At 51.7% G+C, this 15,781-nt stretch overlaps 6 protein-coding genes across 6 annotated transcripts; 2 read left to right on the top strand and 4 right to left on the bottom strand.

Annotated features, from left to right (window-relative positions):
- Positions 1-654: 654 nt before the first annotated feature.
- On the top strand, positions 655-1,680 carry J4E79_001105 (uncharacterized protein; the record flags this gene model as incomplete). The annotated part of the gene is made up of 1 exon (XM_049350015.1): positions 655-1,680. One exon carries the CDS (start codon positions 655-657, stop codon positions 1,678-1,680), a length of 1,026 nt encoding a protein of 341 aa, XP_049215174.1.
- A 446-nt stretch (positions 1,681-2,126) lies between these two features.
- On the top strand, positions 2,127-3,321 carry J4E79_001104 (uncharacterized protein; the record flags this gene model as incomplete). Its single annotated transcript, XM_049350014.1, has 4 exons — positions 2,127-2,665; positions 2,720-2,862; positions 2,922-3,089; positions 3,149-3,321. 4 exons carry the CDS (start codon positions 2,127-2,129, stop codon positions 3,319-3,321), a joined length of 1,023 nt encoding a protein of 340 aa, XP_049215173.1.
- Positions 3,322-3,623: 302 nt separating this feature from the next.
- On the bottom strand, positions 3,624-5,285 carry J4E79_001103 (uncharacterized protein; the record flags this gene model as incomplete). Its single annotated transcript, XM_049350013.1, has 2 exons — positions 3,624-5,101; positions 5,186-5,285. 2 exons carry the CDS (start codon positions 5,283-5,285, stop codon positions 3,624-3,626), a joined length of 1,578 nt encoding a protein of 525 aa, XP_049215172.1.
- A 2,655-nt stretch (positions 5,286-7,940) lies between these two features.
- On the bottom strand, positions 7,941-9,707 carry J4E79_001102 (uncharacterized protein; the record flags this gene model as incomplete). Its single annotated transcript, XM_049350012.1, has 5 exons — positions 7,941-8,624; positions 8,674-8,980; positions 9,031-9,222; positions 9,279-9,439; positions 9,504-9,707. The coding sequence occupies 5 exons, from the start codon at positions 9,705-9,707 to the stop codon at positions 7,941-7,943; spliced, it is 1,548 nt and encodes a 515-aa protein (XP_049215171.1).
- Positions 9,708-11,949: 2,242 nt separating this feature from the next.
- On the bottom strand, positions 11,950-12,723 carry J4E79_001101 (uncharacterized protein; the record flags this gene model as incomplete). The annotated part of the gene is made up of 1 exon (XM_049350011.1): positions 11,950-12,723. The coding sequence occupies one exon, from the start codon at positions 12,721-12,723 to the stop codon at positions 11,950-11,952; it is 774 nt and encodes a 257-aa protein (XP_049215170.1).
- A 1,050-nt stretch (positions 12,724-13,773) lies between these two features.
- J4E79_001100 (uncharacterized protein) lies at positions 13,774-15,099 on the bottom strand (the record flags this gene model as incomplete). Its single annotated transcript, XM_049350010.1, has 1 exon — positions 13,774-15,099. One exon carries the CDS (start codon positions 15,097-15,099, stop codon positions 13,774-13,776), a length of 1,326 nt encoding a protein of 441 aa, XP_049215169.1.
- Positions 15,100-15,781: the final 682 nt, after the last annotated feature.

Below are 15,781 nucleotides of genomic sequence, written 5' to 3'. Positions count from 1 at the left end.
GCGCCGGCAGAAAGTGCCTAGGCATGGCTCACCCTGCGTGGGTTTCAAGGTGTCGCTGCAAGGAAGGAGCAGCCTGCGACTCCTGAACGGAAAACACAGACCTGCTGCTCTTGGAGTTGTAGCAGTAGGTATAGTAACGTGACATAAGCTTCGCGATTTTCTGGAGGCTGGAGCTTCGCAGTCCGGAATGTTCTCCATGAGCTAAGAACTGCGCTAGTCGCCATCCAGGTCTGTGCAAGCGACCTCGACAGCCTGGAGCCGTGCCTTCCGCACTCCTGGCCGAAACACGATCCTCGACAGCTGAAACCCACAACGCCAGGACAGCCCCGACACCAGCGTCTTGACGATGTTTGGTAGTCCTTTTCGTGTGCTCACCGTGACGCGATTAGCCCAGCGCCACACCTCCGTTGCACATTGAACGAATGGTAATGCTCATCAGCTCCGTGCCCCTGGCGGCACTCCTTATAGTATCAGCATCGCATGCCTGCGAAGTTAACCACAGTGGCGAAACGGGTTGGCGTCTGAGGGTGATGAAGAAACGACGAAACATTGCAATGCTTTTGCAAAATCAATATAGGCGTTCATGCTCGCTAGCACTAACTTTCTTTACTTGACCGTCGTCATTCCAGCTTTCTCACGCACGCATACAGCAAGATGGCGACTTTTCTCAATTCTCCATGTACACCTGCCAAACCCGCACATACCTTCTACCATGACGACAGCGCATCTCGAAGCCACAAGGCAAACCTGTCTGGCGCAACTATGCTGGACTTGTTGAGTGGCCCCGAAGGATCCATCGCCGCAGCCTATGAGTCCTCGAGCGTGCACCAGCGTTCTTCTAGGTCGAGGCGGCCATCCCAAACCTCGATCACCAAATCTCAATTACGCCAGACGAACCGCACTTTAATCGAAATCATCCACAATGTTCAAGCCGAGCTAGCGACACAGAGAGAGGCAATGCTCGACATGCAAACACGGATCCTTCAGCTTGAAAGTGCCTCGCAAATATACAACCAGGACCTTGGCCCGCGTCATACAATCGCCGGCCACCGCAAGCGGTCTCAAATCAGAAGCGCAGAGGGCGCTGCTCGCGAAACGCAGGGACGTTGGGACGCATACCAGAAAGATGTAGACATGCTTGGCCCTCCTCTTATCGCGAACGAGTTCTGGAAGTCACCTAGCCGTTTCTCTGGCTTCAACTTCAACTTCGATCTACTTGAGACGATACCGAAGTCTCTCCATCCCCCTCCTCCAGATGTGGATGATGTTCCGAGTCTTTCTCCAGATGAGCAGCCAGAAACATATACGCCGGGGCTTCGCCGGATTCCCGCCAGAATTACCCGGATCAAGACATCCGATCCCACTACGATGTACCATGATGCGGTGAGCGACATCAAAGAACACGTTGTAGAGTTCGACAAAATCAATGCCCCCATGCCTGTCAAGCTCCAGACACCGCCACGAAGTTCACGCAGCAAGTTGACATCGATGTACAGCCGGGATGATGAAATTACAGCATTACCCCGGATTCCCTTCCAGCCGGCACCAAGCACACATAACTCACATCGCAGCTTGATGGGTATCAAAAGCTTGCTATTGTACAGGACATCATCGAGGAGTCAGAAATCTGACTACCCTCCATCGGATCATCGACGTTCAGGCTCTTCTTTACGCTGTTGAGTACAGGTTGGCATCGCAGCGCAAGAGTGACGTTTGTATTGGTAGCAAGAGAAGCGAAGAGAAGGGAACTATGAATTAGAGTCGAAAGGGAATAGTTCGCGATAGACGTGTACGTGTTATGAGGAATCTATTACGCTGTGTTACCATCGCCGTTAGTCTGGACCACAGCTTCCAACAATTTCTTACAAGTTAAGTGCGCCATTCCGAAATATAATTCAGAGAAATGCATACAACATGTCACCCGAATGGGCTCTTTCATCATGACTGTGAAGTGACAAATGCATGACCTCGTGGACGAGCAAATAGCGTGAACATGCCTCGGAGTTAAGGCGGCTTGGCATTTCTCGCGCTTTCCACCACGCAAAACGTCATTACCCGTTACATATATCATCGCGCCGCCTTCCACCTCCCCATCGACAACGACATCGCAAAGGCACACACACATCATGGCGTCCCTCTTACGGAGACCCTTCGCCATCACGGCAACATTGCGACAAGCATCGCCGAAATCACCGCAAACCCTCACAATCCGCGCATTCCACAACACGCCACTGAAGCAGCAGTCGCACTTCTTCCGCCCCGCAAAGCCCACGGTATCGACATCGCACAATGTTTCCAGGTTCCAGCAAGCGTTCCGACGCGGATACCAGCAGGCTGCATACAACCCGGTGGCGCAGGGCGACTTGCGACAGCGCATGCTGTATGGAGCCGGCATCTTCGGTGCCACCCTTCTAGGCATCAACTTTATCTTTAACCGCGAGACACGCGAGGACGGCGGCATGCCGCCATTCGAGCGCGAATACCTCAACGACACCTTCATGCACACTGGCCTCGGTATTGGAATGATCGGCATTGCTGCCCGCGCGCTGCACATGAACGGCTGGAGCTTCAGGCTCATGAGCGCAAACCCATGGCTGGTACTTGGAGTTGGCCTGGTAGGAAGCATCGGCACAATGTATGGCACCATGGCTACCTCGCCGTCTAAGTAAGTGTGGATATCGATATTGTGTTGTGGAGTAGACATGCTAACCCGACGCAGCTACGTCCAAAAGTACGCCCTCTGGACTGCCTTCAACGGTACTCAAGCCCTCCTCCTGTCGCCCCTCTTCTTCATGCACCCTGCCATCCTCGCTCGCGCCGGTCTCTACACTGCCGGAATGATGGGTTCAATTGCTTTCGTTGGTAAGTTGTGGCCCGTACGAAGTGCATGGAAGATACACACACTGACTTTTTATTTCCAGGTGCGACCGCAAAGACAGACAAGTACCTCTACCTAGGCGCACCGCTTTTGGGCGGCGTGGCCATTGTGGCGCTTTCTGGCCTCGCTCCACTCGTCATTCCCGCCACCGCTGCTCGCACACTTATGTTCACCGAGAACATCTGGCTATATGGAGGTCTTGCAGTATTTGGTCAGGCTCTTTCCCCTTGTATCAATTGCCTGTAAGACATACACTGACCGTTTTACTAGGAGGCTTCACGCTCTACGACGTGCAGAAGGTGCTGAACCATGCGCGCCAGGCCGAGCGCGGCTTGATCCCCAAGGATCCCGTCAACGAGTCCATCTCGCTCGAGCTGGACTTCATCAACATCTTCGTCCGCATGGTACAGATTCTGGGCATGAGCCAGAACAGGAGGAAATAAACATCTTGGAATAATGGCATAGGGAAGCCTGCAGGTTACTTAGGAGACTTGCTCGTTCTTCATCTTCGTTGAATATGCTATGAGTTTTGGCTATAGCTGTATATAACTCCTCTCTTTGGGCTTTTTGCGCTGATACATACCACAAATGAGCAAAAACAGTTGAAATCACTCCCTCATATACGTCTTTCCGATTTACTAGTCGAAGGCGGTCCGTCGCGCTGTATCTGTAATTATGCCCGATTATCTGTCACCCTGTACCACGGTAAGCAGTTGAAGCTTCCGTTGGCTTATCTTCTGCCTCCTCAGCTATAATTGGGTTGGTAGCTTGCTGCTACTGCAGCTGTAATCCCATTGCAGAGCGCTATCAACTTGTCCCGATCTTCCCATCTGGGTAGTTCAGGCGCCAACTTCAGCCATTGGCCCACAGCATCTGTGAGGCGTCCTCGGTGGTCTTCTGTAGCGATATGAGCAACGCCAGTTGCAGGATCATCGGGATTTTGAGGAATGAGAGCTGCACCGGCACGAATCATCATCATCGTTACTTCAGCATCATCCACAGCACGGAAACTCTTCCTAGTGACCATGTGCTTGGATTCCATCCATGCGACCCAGCAAGTTTTCGTATCATCCCCAGACAGTTCTATACTGTCGTTTGGATCGCTGCCAGCGCGGATAAGAAGATCGATCATACCCGGATAACATGCATACTCGTCTTGATATACAACGCTTGTAGCCAACAGTGGACTCAGAAAAGCGTGATAGAGAAGGCTGTATCCCGGACTTTCTTGCCCGCTTCTCAGCTTCCGGAGGTCGTTGAAACTTTTGAGGTCGTGTCTTTGGGCGAAAGTTGTGAAGCCGATTTCTATTGCTAGTAGAATAGCATTTGTATCCAGTGACAGATCGGACACAGGGGATAGATCTGAGTTCTTGTAGTTTGTTTCATGTAGAATCGCAAAAGCGAAACGGCTAAGTAAGCGGGACATGTGCGAAGGCGAATTCTGTTCCACCTCCTGCGCATAAGCAACGGCAGTCCAGAAAGCCCTATCCTTCCCCGTGATGCTTCCCAGTTCGCTGTTGTACAGGGTGTAGCAGGACATATATGCCAAAACCGTGCTGGCGTCAAAAGCGTGGTCACTGATGTGCAGGCAATCAATGTCCCAAATATTCGGAGTACTGAGGAACTCAAACACGGTACGGTGCATGAAATCGACGTAAGGATCCTTGCTCATAAAGGACTTGTAGACCTCCAGGAGTCCTCTACATCGACTACGCAAACGGCCTTCGAACATCGTAGTTCTGGATCTCTTTTCATCGAGATTAGGTTCTGTGAAATCTTCCATTGCGCGTGTCTCCATGTTCTTTTCATAAGCCCAGGCTAAACTAACGGCTGATGTCTTGTCTTCGATTTGTAGTGAGCGATGGATGTAACAAATTCGCAGAAGTCGCGCAGCTTGTTGAAGGTAGCGAGTAGGGAGGCCGTTGAGTATGTGGCGGAAGAGACTTTCGAGTTCCGGTGGTAATTCCTCAACGCGACGTCGTATTTCCTCTACGCTGTCGTAGGCCTCAAACCCCTCAAGGAGCGTGCGGCACGCAAGCACGACCCATAAGAATACACCATCTGCTTTGTTCTGTATGTATTCTATCAGCTCTTGGACGATTTCGTGGCTTACGAACTTGTACTCTGCGACATAGGAGTGTGACCTCACAGTGTCGTTGATGTACAGTTCGATGTCCGGTCTCGTTATATCCTGAAGTCTCAGCTGCGGCGCAGAGGAGAAAGCTGCGATGCATGTATCAATGGGCCTGCTTGAAACTAGGAGCTTGATGTTTGCGCTGGTTGCGAGGCTTTTCACAAAGGATATACCGTCTCGTTCGTTGCCCGTGAACTCATCGAGACCATCGATGAAGAAGGCGAAAGCTCCGTTCGTTGATATAGCGCCTAAATTTTCGAATGCGGTCTCCATCTCGGTGTTCGACAACACTTTTAAGTCGCTAGTGCGATTTTGCGCTTCTTGCCACATATGCGGGAGTACTGCAGGTATCAGTTTTGGGTTCTGCCCGAGAACATGATATAGCAATCCCCGGGCAAGTCCTTCTTGTGAGCTTTGCTCTACAGATCCGATATTCCACAAGAAGAATGAGGCCATTGTCAATGTTCTGTGACCTGCCCACGAGCGTAGTGACGACATGGTCTCGGGGTGATTGTACAGGAATTTCTAATTTGATCATAACATTAGTACACTATTCGCACGAACTTCATGCTTAAATATTGCTCACCATCAACGTCGATTTACCGCTGCCCGGTTTACCATGTATCCAATAGATATCGCGTCCAAATCGTAGCCATTTTCCCAAGTCATCCCAAATGACCCCAGATGCAGGCGGTTTGATGGCCCATTCGTAGGTGTTGGAGTGAGTTGCGGCGATGTTGTTTCTTCTATCGTCGATTAAGCGAAACCAAAGTCGGTCCAGAATCCTTTTTGTACATTTTTCATCGAATGCCTTCTTTTCGTCGCCCACGAGCTTGCTCTTGTTCACTACGTAAGAATCGATACGCCTATCCAAGTTGCAATCGCTGTTCAAAGCTTGTGTTTCATGCTTCTGTACAGTGTGGCCAAACGCATTGTCCAGCCGGCGTGGGACCACTTGATTGATGTCTGTGATCAGATCCGATAACTTGGAAATAAGGCTTTCAAATTGTTCCTTGTCTTTGATGACCCATTTTATCCTACTGAAACTGGAGGATTTGCTTTTGCAATCTTTGCTTAAAGACTAAAGAGAGTCTCCACCTTGACCAAACTGAGAATTCGACGATTTGAGAAGGGGTCGGAAGTTGAGCAACCTTTTGCGTAAGCTTGTCCGCGGTCGATCAGTCACAGCCGCTGAGACATCCGTTACGTCGTCAGCTGATCTCAGACCATAACGTTGTTCCAGTACGTCTCCGTCTTGCAGAAGCCCGAGAATGCAGCCAAGACCTTGCTGCACAAGACATCGGAGGTCTGGGTCGTCCAGTCGCGTATCGTACCCATCGACATCGTGTAACCTCAGTCGTTCTGCCCATTGGAGCAACAGCGTCTTTTGGAAGTTAAGCCTTGTTTTGAGTAGTGTGTAATCTTTCTCCATGCATTTGGCCGCTCCAATCTGCGAGAGGAGCGTCACACAGTCTTCGAAGACCCCAATGAGCGCAAGCGTGCCAACAGCAAGGCCGGCAGTCTCCATGGCGGCTGAAGAATCAGTGTAATTTCAGCCACACCTATGCATTCTAAACATGCGCTTTAAATCGTCAGTATTATAACGCAAAGTATGGTAGAAATAACTTCAACGAACGTTCAAGACGATTTCAATGTTTGGATGCGACTGACGCTCCAGTGTTCGTGCATCACACATGAAGGCAACTTCTCAACAGGGCGCTCGAGCGGTCGTGTGCGAACATGTATGGGGCAAAGTCGTACTGGAGCTCAGCTGAGTCTTCGAGGCTGTGTACTGGAAGTTTCTTCATGTGTGTGTGTGGAAGGCTGAGTGTGCATGCCCCAGCGACTGCACGCGACGCGGCCTTCAATGACTGGTTGCACATCGCAACACCAAGTACGCCACTTACCGCAGCACCACGGAAGGCGTTTCTGCCTTGCCGGAAGACCAAGCTGTGCGGTCAGGCAAGATAGCTACGCCCCGTTCGCTGCTCACACTCTATCTGCTCCTATGCACCAGCGGCTACAGGAGGCTGTGCCGTCGCAAATGCACTTGCGACAGCCTGATTACCTAGGTACCTAGGTACAAAATGGGTACGCCTTGAGACGCATTTTCAATCGAAGAAGTCGTCATATATCCCGAGGAGATCTATAGAGTGAGTGCGTCTCAGCAGAGATAAAGCGTTAGACTAAGCAATTTGGCAGCTTGCAGTTCTCCAACGCAATCTCCGCACCTTGGCATTACCTAGGTCGCGATGGAGAAATCCAGATTTGCATCAATGAGCTCATCTGTGGCGCCACATTAGTAAGCTGTGGCTTGCACACCAAAATCCATCAGCCACCTCGCGCTGCCAATGTGGTTCACGCATAGCATCACATCAGCATCAGGCAGTATAATCAGAAAGCAGGCACATTCCACTGGAAAAACAACATCTCGACCCCCACCACCGTGCCACTCTACCCGTAAACTTGGCAGGCTTCGGTATACCTTGTCAGGCAAACGCCGCGATCGGACCATTGCTACTCCGACATGACTCGAAACCAAACAAGGCCTCCGGTACTGTATCCACCCAATTACAGTAGTCGGATCTGGGCGATCTTGGTACTGACCACGTGCGGGAGGGAAGAGTGCATGAGGCTCTGCTCCGTTCTACGGTGGAGCATGCGCAGGGCGAATGTGGAGAGTGTGAAGCACATGACGTGAAATGCGCGAGAGGAATTATGCATCGTTAGTAATAGCGATTGAGCATGGCACACATCATCCAGAAAGGATAAGGAAGTGAAGGAATTATTGTTTTTTATGTTTTTATTCATTCATCGTATCTCATGATCATATGGATCTATTTGGTTTCATCATCATGGGTATCAGCCAGCGGCTCAACCGCTTAATCATGTTCTGCACTGCAGACAAGATCTGGTGGAAGAGCATGCTCAAGCCTTCTCGTTGTGGTTGGAGCCGTCAACAACCTCAACTGCCTTGACACCGTCCTTCTCGCTGTGCATGCTACCAGTCTCAATATCCTTGACGGGCTCAATGTTGGCACCGATAGGACCAGCCTCCTCGAAGTGACGACCCTTCTTCTCGGGGCCAAGAGCAGTAGTGACAGCAATACCGAGAGCGATGATTGCAGTCGCAACAGCCATGACTGGTCCGTAAGCGGGAGACTGCTCGCCCTTTGCAGTGCTGATCATAGTGGCCTCGGCGACGGCGTTGACGATCTGAGCGGAGGGCGAGGAAATCATGTTTCCGAGCTGGTAGGTGATACCGACGAAAGAGGATCGGAAAGCAGGTGGTGACAGCTCGCTCAAGTGGATGGGAATGACACCCCAAGCGCCCTGGACAAAGAATTGGATCATGAAGCCAGATGCGGATAGACCACGCTCAGTGGTGGGGAGGACCCAGGCGGGGATAAGGCAAGCGGAGATCAAGGCAGCGCAGACGATCATGCGGCGACGACCGAACCATTGCGAGGTGTATCCAAGAATGGTACCACCGACACAGGCACCGGTCTTCATCAGGATGGAAGCACGGGTAGCACCTGCGGGGCTGAGATGCTTCTGCTCCTTCATGAAAGTAGTGTAGCTGTCTTGGCTCGTGTGGGAGTAGTAGTTGAACTGATAGATGTTAGCGGCAGTTTATCAACTTAGAAGCGGCCTGTCATACCCAAGTCATGAGGATGATGCAGTAGACACACATCTTCCACTCCTTGCGAAGCATCTGCTTTGTCTCGGCCCAGAAGGCACCGGGCGCCTTCTTGTGCCCAGCCTTCTTTGCCTCTAGGAACTGCTTCGATTCAGGGAAGCATACGCGGATGAGACCGACAGCGATCGAGAAACCGGCGCCGACCCAGAAGACGGTCTTCCAGGTGTTGGTCGCACCACCGACACCCAAGTTGGCGCAAGCTGCGAGCACATAACCGAATGAGTAACCTTGCTGTAGGATACCACTCATAAGACCACGGGCGTTGACCCTGCGAATGTCAGTATGGGACTTCCATGTAATTAACTCAGATGTACTTACGGGCAGTTCTCAAGCGCCATGGAGATGGCGTTTCCGTAGACACCTCCCATGAAGAGACCGAAGAGACTCCGTACAGCCAAGAATTGCTGGAAAGTTCCAGCGTAGATGGTAGCAACCTGGAGAAGACCCAAGATGATCATGTTAAGAACCATGGGCCACTTTCGACCGAACTTATCGCCAGCCACGCCAAACCTTACAAACCAGTCAGTATTTGTCTCACATACAGTTCGTACATGGGTATTACTAACATAGCAGCACCGACGGAGCGGAGAAGCAGTGTTAGGGTGATGGCCGTCGAGATAGCAGTGTTTGAGGTGTCGTAGTAGTCGGCAAGCTTGGTAGTCTGAATTGACAGCGCGTGGAAGTCAAAGGCGTCGGCAGTCCATGCGAGGAATCCGACAAGGAAGTACTGCAGAGGTAGGGGTACGAAGTCAGTATATGTCTCACATGCACTTCGTACAGTCACAACTTACCAGCCAATCCTTAACTCCGAGTTGAGCGAACAGGCTGATAGGATTCTTGAGAGGCTCTGGCTTCTGCCACTCGCAGTGCTCCTCGCCGTAGTCATTGCGAACGACTACACGTTGGTCCCAAGTGAAGAGATCCTTGAGACTCTGTTTGGCGGTGGGGATGATGCCCTTCGCCAATGGGTCTGCTGGGCGGTTGGTGCTCGCCATGGTGCTGATGGTAACTTGAGTTGAGCTTGGAGGCAATGAGATGGTAAGAAGACTGCCCTGTAGATGTAGGCGCAAGTCCGATCGCACTGCTGATTTCAAGATCGAGCGCGGGGGAGCTCAATATATACCCGCAGTCATCTTGGCTGACCAGAACGCCTCGTAACGATACTATCAACGCCCATGTCAGTCAGCCGCTGAGTCTTGATGCGAGCCAAGTTCTGCCAAGTCCGTCCGTGCAGTTGTGTTGGACGATTTGCAATGAATGTAACCATCTCCGGTCCGCCAAGAGCGCTATTTTGCACTAAGCCTTCCGGTGGGCCAAGCTAGCGCTTGTGCGCAAGTGACAAAACAGAACATGTCCCGGGGTCGGATCGGACGTATCAGTGCGTTCTCTCAGAGCGGAGGAAAGAAGTGGGTGTGACGATCCTACGACGCCGTTGACATCTTCCCCATGGGGTCGCCCTTTGAATTTCCCGCAAACGTGGTAACTTTCCGACTACAGATTGCGCGACCACACCACAACTACTTCGTTGATATGCGCAGTAGCACCGAAAACCGTTCTGTGCTTGTGTCCGACCAAGCTCCGTAAGCGCTGGCGAAGCTTCCTCGCGAGACTTGCTCGCAAAGAAGCTTCGAGCCAGTGAAGCAGCCACAAAACTTGGCGACTGACCCCGCAGCGAAGAGCTGTGCCGCCGCGGCTGCCGAAGCTTTTCTCGCCTCGTTGTAAGCCAAGATGGAGAACGGCACATACGACGGCCAAGATGCTTCGTCGTCAGCCGAGCGCCCTTGAGTGGGCTTCTTTTAACACCCATCCTTTGTTCATGGAGGTCCGTGACAACGTCCCAACATTGCGCCTTCAGCTATTGTTAGTGATCGGACAATACGAATCCGGTCAAACTGTTGGTCTGGACTGTTTTTGGTGTTATGTGCGGACTAAGCACTGGTGCAAGGCCCGATGGTGCGGCTTGCGGTCCCTGGGTGGTTGGATGTTTCGCGCACGCGGCAGAGTGAACAGCAAGCGCGCACGAGACATGAAGTGTGAGCGGGGACAATCCGGTCTTGGCGGTAGAGGTGTGCTGGCTAACATGACCTGACTTCAACCTTGCTGGTGCGCGAAAAGACCAAATATGGTTCGGTAGATGCTCAGGATTGGGTGGATGAAGGAGAGATGTGGGGATGACGGCGGAGGCGATAACGTTTGGACGGGGGAAGGCCCCCCGTGTCCTCGCTAAATCCTTCACACCAAGACTCCGAGTTCAAACGCCGAAACGACTACAATTACTCGTGTGTACTCTTGGACGTGGTAACAATTGCATAATATCGTATCCACAGTTGTGGCCTGAGGAAGGGCATGCACCCACGGAGGCCACATTTCTTCACGGCTTTCGGCTCCAGGCCCGAGACTCTGGCTATACGCGCCGAAATTGTGCCTGATTAAATCCTTCGCAATAGTTGAATTCGGTATGAACTACCACTATCTAGCCGAAGATTTGCGTAGCTCGAACGGATGCAAGCCACAACCCCATCTTCACCGGAAGACCTACTATGGTTAACCTTCTCAAGAGATAAGGGTCTGTCTAATTTTGAAACGGATGGATTGACTTGCGCTCTAGCTAGATCACCCACTTGCGCATGCATCATGCATTCTACTCTTCTATCTTGGCACAGATCTAGGCACAGCGGGGATATGGGGAGTTGAAAATACCGAACACGGTCCTGGCAGCGACACCAATCACGCGTCGTGCGAATCCACCCGGTAGCTTCTGGCCCTGCATAAATGCGGCTCTTAGTTTGGATGTGGCAACTGCTTTTGACCGCGGCCGCAAATCCATGCGTCTACGCGGGATGTAGATCGTTCGACTTCCTCGAGTGATCCGGAAACACTTCTTCTGGGCGATATCAAGTCGACTTGATGGAGCAAGACAAGCGTTGGCATAGTAGTAGCGAACATTCAGATGCACTAGTCGAAGGCGTTGAGCACAGTATGATGAGTATATGATCGCTATTCGGTGCCGTATTCCGACAGAACCGTGGTAGTCACTGCCATCACGCCGATCACGGTCACGACAGGATGAGATTCTCCGGTATTCGTTCCCTCATCAGGGAAAAGAGGTATTGCTCCCTCGCTACAACGTCACGACAGGTCACTGGAAAACAAGTCCGTTAGTCGGAATACCAAGGCCTGATACCAAGACTCACGAGGTACCTCGTTGATCATTTTTTACGCTGCTAAAGAAAATGCCTACCCTTTATGCCCTATTGCCTTCCGTTTCTTCGCCACCCGGCCAGCCTTCAGCGTCTTACCACGCTTCGCATTCTGCCTTGCTTGTGTCCTGGTTGCAACGGCGCGCTCCCCTGGGTTGGCTACGATGTTCTGCAGACTGCTGCCGCCGAGCAAGGAGTCGCACCTTGTCTTGGAAACAGTGAGTAGTTCTATGATCCTATTCATCCGGTGTTGGAACGTCCAGCTTCGTGTTCGCCCTGCTGATTCCCAGAAATTCTCGTCGAAGGAATGCAGTACCGATGGCCCAACCCGGTGCAAGCGCTCTACGAGATCCTCAATTTTCCAGCAAAAGATGAGTTTATCTAGAAAGAGGTAGTAGTTACTTGGCCCTTTCACGGGATCAGTCCAACGCTTCTTGAAGTCTTTGCCTTTGTTGCCTTGGGTATTCTTGACGTTGTTGACGGCATCGAGGAGCTTTTGGACCCACTGGTGGCGGTGCGCATCTGATGTTGGAAGAGTGTCGTCGTTGATGGGTGGGCTCCAATCAGGTGACGGCATGGCAGCCATAGCCTCATCAAGAGAAGCATACATATCGGACGGGTGAGCAGAGTGTGCGTAGCTCTGTGTGTCTCGGTGAGTATTAGGAGGCGCAACAAGAATATGCTGGTCAAATTGTTGAGCAGAGTAATGAGGTGTGAATACTGGGTTGGCAGCGGGCGTATCCTGACCGTAGCCCATCTGTGGACCCATGTTGCTGTAGTTGACATAGTTATTGCCATAGGTTGTTGACATAGTGGGAGACGAATACAGTCTTGCGTCAGGGAGAAGCCATGGAACACTCGGAGCATCCCACGCGTCCCGCTCCTGCTCTTGCTGTGAATTTGGTGGTACCATGTTCAGATCTGTGCGCTTGACTGTTATCCTGTCCTAAACTGGGGTTGAGTTGTGTCTCGGCGATGTATGCTGATAGTCTAAACCTGAAATAGAAGGCGCATTTTACCATAAGAGGCAGGTGGTGTGAATGCACCTGTGCACCTTGCCAGGCGAAAGAATGGTCGCGTGAACGCCAGGGGCAAGCAGCGCAACATCGTGAAACACCAGCACCCCCGAGCGGTGAATGGAACGCATTGATCTGTTCTTCTCAAATGAAGCAGGCACGCGAGACGTTAAGACGGTACGGGCCAGAATCGATGCCCAGGAGACTGGTTATCGTAAGACGTAGTGCGTCGCGTCGCAACGCGATGCAGTGCGCGCGAAACCAGAGTAGGCAGGGAATTCCAGTTCGAGATTTGGTGTTTCTTCTCTGAAGACCCTTCTCCGAAGTCTTCAGACAGCAGCGACAGCGAAGATGATCATCACTTTGCGAGACTTCGCGATTTTGCAGTAACGTGGATCAGAGGGAAGCCACCTGGGCACGTACGGAAGACGCGGGCGTGCAGCTCAGAGCACGTACCAGTCGTGGCTAAAAAGTGACGTCACGCGTCGATGATCCGGCCACCAGGGCAGAGAAGTTGCTCACCATCAACCACAAACATCAAACCCCACGAAAGTCGCATCGTTCAATGAAAAAGCACCCATTTTATTGCAAATTATCATCCACGAAGTAGCCACAGCGGTCAGTGAACGCGTGCTCTAGGGTCACGTTTGAATGTGCAAAGCACATCTAAGCAAAAGACGAACAAGTGTGCGAGACGATGAAAGGCTCATGTAATTTACTACGTATCCATGAAAATGCCAACATTTTGAGAGAAGCACTAGTACAACGGTCCGCCTCAGCTAAATTTGGAACAGAAGAAGACGCAGTCTAGCGAGGAAGGACGGAAGTCGTCACTACTTCCCATTCTAATCCTCATTCTCATCGTCATCATGCCCCATTTCCCCAGCCTCCGTCTCTTTACCCGCAACAAGATCATCCTGTCTATTCCGATTGTGGTAATAGTTGCTCCTCGTCTGTCTAATGAGCAACGGCGCCGTAGCAACCACCATCTCCAGCCCCTCAAATTTGAGCAGATTTCCACACCTAGCCTTGCTGATGCGCATCAGCTCACACACCTTGTCGATGCGCGCACTGAATGTGAGATCGCGGTACTTGTACACGTTCTCCAACTTGCCTTGATCGTAGACATTGAGAGAGATGGGGCCATGGGTGTGCAGGTTGATGGCCATGGAGAGCAGGGCATGACAGACGGTGGTGATCATGGCTGGTGTATATGGCGAGTTACTGGACGAGAGGGGAGCCCATCGAAGGTCGAAATTGGCGACAGTGGCGCTGTCGATACATTGGGTGATGTCGGTGAAGGCGTCGTACAGCCGACGGATGTAGAATCTGCGGGCCGCTTCGTCTTGGGGAAAGCTGCTGTCGTTTGCCAGGGGATGATAATTGTGGTGAATGACGCGGGTGGCCGCAGCTTGTTGTGCTTCAGCGAAGTTGGCGAAATGCATGCTCTGGGGGGGAGCGGCGGCAATTGCGCGTGGTATCTGAGTGGGCGCCTTCGAGAAAGCAGGAATTGTTACTTGTGGCATTGTTGGACGTGTGAAATCTAGACGCCACGATTGATCTTGCATTGGCTCGGGGGTCGGCACTGTTGGCCGCAATGCCATAGACTGACGTCCGGCTACTTGTTGTTGCGATGTATCAATCATGGGTTGACTTTGTAGTTGTAACTGTTCTTGCATCCACGGTACTCTCGCTTGGGTGTATGGCGGATAAATATGTTGTGGTGTTGTCGGTGATGTCTGCGGCTCACTGAGCAAACCTCGAGATATTTGCGCATGCTGGCGAGTTCTAGCAAAAGCAACCACGGCGGCCGCACGAGCATCGTCTAGACTCGTATCGTTCGGCTCTGTGGGTGTATAGCGTATCTCGTTATATGGATTTCGTTCTTCGTTCCACTGTGGCAGCTGATGGTACTGGCTGTCGCTCTGCTCTGGGGAGAGGGGAATATCAATCTGCCAGGACTCAAGGTCCATATTGTCCATGGTGAACTCACCAAGATCGGCTCCTCCCGCCTTGATGGCGGCGAGAACCTCGGGATGAATGGCACCGATGACTCTATTGAACAGATCATCAATGGTCTCTGTGTTCTGGCTGTTTTTGTCTCCAACGGCGTCTTTCGCTTGTTCGTCGGCCAGCGTCACGAACCGCGGATCTTGATCTCCCTCAGACATATCTGGTTGTGGTTGCGGGCTCATCGTAGTTGTGACGGTAGTGTGATACTGTAGGTTGGAAAGAGCTGGTTCTAATGAAAGCCTGAGACTCGGTTGCGTACGCCTTAGGACGGAGTTGTACTGAGTGACGTTACTTCAGACGCCAGGAAGGAGAGGATCATGTGTTTACAAGTGAGACGACATCGTGAAGCACCTCTGCGTGGGTAGTGGAACATTGTGGTGAAACTATTGCCTGACAAGCGCACCATCGAGGTGAACTTCCTTGCGACTGGGCACTTCGCTGGGTGAATGGGTGGAACTGGCGCTCTCGTCAATTTGATGCCGTCTCATTACAAGGTAAGGCGCGGATGGTAAATGACGGATCGAGGGGGTTTGTTTATTGGTATATTGGTATATAGTGAACGTGTAGTTATAAAAGCAACGCAGAAGTGGGGTTATAAGAGGAAAATGAATGTAACAGACGCAAGCATCTCGTATACGTATCGGACCATGGTGATACTAGAGTCGTCCATGGTTTGGTCTCAACCTTGGAAAGTCTTGCGGTCGATCGGCCTGGTGACTGCCAGGCAAGTGTGAAGTCCAGGGACAGGCGGCAAAGAGATCCCCGGAGTGGTCCGCAAGGAGGGGCGTAGAGCTCTTATGAGAGGTGTCGAAGTAAGTGGCGCTTTCAATGTCTTCCTGA

Source organism: Alternaria viburni (genome assembly GCF_023758015.1).
Source record: "Alternaria viburni strain BMP 2772 chromosome Unknown scaffold_2, whole genome shotgun sequence".
In the NCBI taxonomy this organism is placed as follows: domain Eukaryota; kingdom Fungi; phylum Ascomycota; class Dothideomycetes; order Pleosporales; family Pleosporaceae; genus Alternaria; species Alternaria viburni.
The sequence above is the reverse complement of the archived record's forward strand: the minus strand, read 5'-3'. Positions and strand labels throughout refer to the sequence as shown.